Source organism: Morone saxatilis, unplaced genomic scaffold, assembly GCF_004916995.1.
Source record: "Morone saxatilis isolate NCDOM2014 unplaced genomic scaffold, NCSU_SB_2.0 Contig1, whole genome shotgun sequence".
Classification (NCBI taxonomy): domain Eukaryota; kingdom Metazoa; phylum Chordata; class Actinopteri; family Moronidae; genus Morone; species Morone saxatilis.
In genome coordinates this window covers 19,181,002-19,186,225 of record NW_023339651.1, presented here as the reverse complement: position 1 = coordinate 19,186,225, position 5,224 = coordinate 19,181,002, and the positions used below count along the sequence as shown (strand labels likewise).

General features: G+C 39.8%; 2 protein-coding genes across 2 annotated transcripts in view; one reads left to right on the top strand and one right to left on the bottom strand.

Moving 5' to 3' along the window:
* Positions 1 to 3,284, top strand: part of LOC118334297 (caskin-2-like) — a 32,819-nt gene extending 29,535 nt beyond the window's left edge. Inside the window, exon 21 of the mRNA XM_035670147.1 lies at positions 848 to 3,284. Within this exon, the coding sequence (XP_035526040.1) occupies positions 848 to 944 (97 nt within the window). The 3' untranslated portion in view covers positions 945 to 3,284. The remainder of the gene's footprint in view (positions 1 to 847) is intronic.
* Positions 3,285 to 3,979: 695 nt separating this feature from the next.
* Positions 3,980 to 5,224, bottom strand: part of LOC118334286 (Na(+)/H(+) exchange regulatory cofactor NHE-RF1-like) — a 30,460-nt gene continuing 29,215 nt past the window's right edge. The window contains 1 exon segment of the mRNA XM_035670136.1: positions 3,980 to 4,403. Within this exon segment, the coding sequence (XP_035526029.1) occupies positions 4,248 to 4,403 (156 nt within the window). The 3' untranslated portion in view covers positions 3,980 to 4,247.

The following is a 5,224-nucleotide window of genomic DNA, read 5'->3' as shown; positions in this document are numbered from 1 at the left end:
CATAACTGAATAGAGCTGCAACGATTAGTTGTTTAGTTGTCAACTATTAAAACCATCAGCAATATTTGTTTAATTTAATAAAAAATGTCCAAATTCTCTGATTTTAGCTTCTCCAATGTGAATATTTAGTCATCTATGACAGTAAACTGAATATCTTTGGGTTATTATTTTATCATTTTTCACCATTTTCTGACATGTTATGGACCAAATAACTAATTAACTAATTAATCAGGAAAATGGTCATCAGATTAATCAGTAATGACAGTAATAGTTAGTTGCAGACCTATAACTGTTATTTTCTTAGTCCCGCCCCTTTTTGGCCTGTGCTTCAATCAGTCAGAACCTCGCTAACTCTTTCCTGTACTGTAAAAGATAAAAGTGACATATCTTAGGTCACATGTTAAGTTAGGTAATGTTAACAATACACTGGCTAGCTGACAGTTGGTTGAATTAGCTAGGTAGCAAGCGTTAACATTAGCTGTGAGATGTAACTAGCTAGCTAATGAGAATGTACATTAGCTAGTTAGTTTACTAGCGTTTTGCTAACATTAGCTAACTTAAGATGTGACTGTCGCTTTTATCTCTTAACCATCATCAAAGTTTGGTTGTCTTTTCAACATAGAGTCTATAGGAGCTCAACTGTTACTGGAGCCCAGAGCCAAAAGGGGCAGCACTTAGGAAGCGTCCATTAGTATCATTGGTAACAGCAGTGTTTACCCTACTGTTTCATGTCCAAATGGCTGCTGTGAAAAAGTTCTATTGAAGAAACAAACAAAGCACTCCATGACTTGTTTGTGACTCCATACTGTCTGGTTAGGCCTGTAACACTGTCCCGTCTGTTTCCCAGTGGCAGCAGCACAGTGAAGGCAGCAGGAAACATTCTGGATGACATCGGCAACATGTTTGATGACCTTGCTGACCAGCTGGACGCTATGTTGGAGTGACATCCTGAAACTCACATGGACAGAGTTCCTCTCTTAAGACAGAGCGACAGACAAAAACAAATGGAGAGAAGCCAGCGAACAGGAGAGATGAACCTTTGATGTCGGTAAGAACAGAGACAGCGGAGGCCTCCACCTCCTCTGGACTCTGGATGACTCAGTAAGTGCACATTTGAGGATTTCCTGCACAACTTTTCCTCAATATTGCCCAGTTTATCAACGCGAGCACTTCGCCTTAGGACACACACCTGGGAATGTTATTGGAGCAACAACAAACAGCAGCTGCCAGATGTCTCTGTGTGTGTTCAGCATATTATCACTAAAGGGAATGAGGGTCCATTTTGTTCATGTTACCTGTAAATGTATAGACAAGTCTATGGTGGCACTGTGTACGTGTGTAGTCAGATATCTTTATACTGAGTATATTTATACTTCTATGTTTGTTTTTTAACAAATGGAGTTCTTATTGACTGGTGGAATCATTCTAGTGTATATTAGCATTACTGTTATATATTTTGCTGCTTATTGTCTATAACGAGGGGAAAATATTGTTTATTGTATTAAAAGCAGCATATTCCATATGTACTGTATGTACTAGATCTGATTTTACATGTTTTTACCAAAGTCTTTTATCCTCTTCAGGAGGCACATTAAGGGGTAACATCCTTTCTTTAAAGCATTATTGAGCTCAGACCACCTCCCACTCACAGTTTGGAGGGTTTTACAGCTCGCCTCAGGGTGCTATGAAGTGAATTTAATGTAAGGGTGCCGTTTCCAAAGAATGGGAGATGCTTTTGAACATTTCAACCGTGGTCTATTACAAAGCATTTCAAGTAGGGTCGTTCTGAAAGAGCCTAGTTCATTATTTTAAAGTGACTGAACACTGGAAGAGATTAGTCTGTATAGAGGAGTCTGGAGACTGCCACTGGAACAAGATGTTTGTTTAATAAGAATCAATTAATAGATTAACATTTTTAAAATGCTTTTGTAAATCTATGAATTAAAATAACATTTAAACAACACATTATAAAAGTCAAAGTAAAACCCAAGCTCGGTTCGCAGTGTGTGTGCGCAGTGTGTGTGTGCAGTGTGTGTGTGCGCTGTGAATCCCTGCGTAGTGTGCATGCTGAAGCCCTCAGTTTAAACATTTCCATTCTGTTATTGCTTGCGAAGACGTGTGAGCAGTGTGTCCCCTAAAAGGAGCTCTGATTGGCTACACTTCGGCCAACATATACCAGCTGGCCAGTCAGAGATCCAGCTGTTGGTTGGACTCGCTGCTTACATGTCTGTAATTAAAAGAGTCGTCTTTAAACTGATGCAATAATTAAATTAAAATTGTAACTGTCATTTTTTATATAATATTATTGGTAATTTAGAGACAGAATTAGAGAAAATAGAATTATTGTCTTTTTATTCTATAAGTTTTACAAAACATCAGTTAAGTTATTGCGGCACACTCCAGACTCCGTAGAGCAACAGGGACCTCCCGCTAATTTTGGGGTTAACTCTGGCTTTGTCCCTTTTTTTACGTAATTGAATAATAACTTTTTACTGTTGTAATGAATTACTTTGAATGAATTGGCCAACAGTTTCATTCTGTCTCATTGAATATGTGATAAAACCCAGCGTCTTCCACGTGCACAAGTTGGATCAATAAACCCAGAGTGAACAGGAGAGTTGTTCAGGATCGTCAGTGTTACAGCCGGTTTCTGTTTCAAAGGGACTGTAAGTTGAGTTTGGATTTACGGAACTGTTGTTTTCTTATTGTCCCTTAACTTGTCCCCAAAACTCTGAATTTGTTACATTTTACTTCTTCACTTTCATTTCTGTTCTTCTTTACACACCTTATAGAGTATTCACTGCACAAAAAGATGCTTTTATTCTTACTCTGACTCTGTCATTGACCCATGCCAAACACTTGCTGTGTGGTTGAATGTTTGTGAGCCATATTCTTGTTTTTGAGGCCAGTAAAGAAAAGCCATCTTTCAACCAACATCTGTCCTCACAAATGCACTCTGATTTTCTTTTAAACAGCACTCAAAGTTCTTCCCAAAGTTTTGCAGGGAGGAGATTTGGGTGCACTGTTACAAAATCAGGGTGTTAGCATGTTTTTAAGATTTAGATGTGTACGGCATTTTGACATAAAAACAAAGTTTTAGCACTATTGGTTCCTCTGTTCTATTCTGATGGTTGCCTGTTACTTTTTAATAATGTTTCAACTGAATTCTGTATCATCCTGAAAATCATTAAAAGGAGAATTTGTACTGAGGAAAGCAAAGGTGGGTTTTTAATGTGGTCAAATGGAAAGACATGATTGAGTGCAAGTTTTGGCCTGCCTGGCTTTCCATACATTTCCTCTAAAGCTTTATGAATCTACAGGTACAAGAGGAAAGACTGGAGGAAAATAAAAAAGGTCAAGAAATCAACATTACAACTTAATTTCATTTGATCCAAATGTTATATTTGTCAAGCTCAATACATTGTACAGCACAGAGCCAACATCAGTACAGCTGCATACTTTCACATGATAAAAGTGTCAAGTGTAGTCGATACTCGGACCAAACGGTGCAGCTTTGAATTCCTGCAAGCAGAATCAACACAACCTAGCAAGGAGCATCATTTCTCTCAGTCAGTCAAAATAAAATGTCTTCTTAAAATTATTTATTTGTGTATGTACAAATTGTATCGAGCAACATGAAAAAAATAATCTGTAATTTCCTTGAATCATATATCATGACAGAAACCCTGGAGGGAATGACAACTGGACAGACATGAAGTGTTTCCAGTAAGGCTACCAGAGCTTTCATCTCAATAAAAACTCAATAAAAGTCCCTTCAACCATCTTAAGATGATGTTGCTCAAACAGTGTCCCAACAGGAAAACAGATTGTCATGGAATGGTTATTCAGCATTGTTGATCCTGACATTCATTTAAACTGTTGATCTGCCAATAGGTTATATTTCCCTATGCCCCATTAGTCCTTACATGGTCCTTTTTATGTGAGAAACTGTACATTACTATTTTTTTTCTTTTTAACATTCTTTTTAATATATTAACATTCATTCCTGTGTGACTCCGGCATCATTTAAACATGAAAGAAAAGTGGCAAGACCCTAAATTAAAACAAATAAAATCATCATATAATACTGTTTAACAGGGGAGTTTATAATGTTCTAAATGAACACTGTGTCTTTGTCATTCAGTGTGGCAACGTAAAAACTAAAGCCAGAGGACAGACACAGGGCGGTACAGGCGGTCTGGGAGTGGTGGACCTGATGATGAAGATGAAGATGAAGACGATGTCGTTTACAAGTTGCTGAACAGTTCGTTCCTCTTGCTCCAGTCCATGGTCGGGGCTTTCTTGGCGGCTCGTTTCTGACGGGCTCTCTCTTTGGCCTGGGCCAGTGACATGCTCAGACCCAGGCCTCCGGCTGCTGGGGCCGGCTCCGGGGCCCTCTCAACCTGCACACACACACAGAGTACATTATTCTTGCCCTTTCAGAATATCAGGACTAATCCATACATTTGATTTACATGTCAGATAGTTTTGAGGACTATTACACTTTATACAGTGGATTAGCAAACTTTAAAGGTGACATGAGAACACGAGTACAGCAGCTAGCTGTTTGCTATGTAAACATACAGTGGAGTCATAGCGCTGTCCCTTTGCCTGTGTTGCTACTGGAGCCTCTCTGTGGTTTGTTGACAAAGCTAGGCTGGCCATGTGGGCGTGTTAAATGGTAAATGGACTGTACTTATACACCTTTCTAGTCTTTTCGATGCGCTGTGCACTACATGCCACACATTCATACACTGATGGCACTGACAGTTCACTACAAAGGAAACTACTCATTCACACACACTCACACACACCAATACACAGCATCAGGAGCAATTTGGGGTTCATTGTCTTGCTCAAGGACACTTGGACATGCAGCGTGAGGAGCCGAGGATCGACCGCCAACCTTCCGGTGGTGGTCGACCCGCTCTGCCTCTGTCAGTGCAGGAGAGTGACTGAAAGCGTTTCTATCATCTACATCAGTTTATTAAGGATCTGTTTGATCAAACCAGAGCTGGATTATCTGCAGGTAAAATCACTGGTTTTAATGGAGTCTGCTCAGGTGTTGCTCCGCTGGTTTGCTCGGAGATGCCGGCGCTTTAGTGCGAGATCTAGTGGCAGTGGATTTTATACAATGACCTTCAATAACCTGTCAGTAAAATCCAACCTCCCTCATTCAGCCTATGTGGATACCTTCAGCTTGGTCACGGCTCCCTCCTGCAGA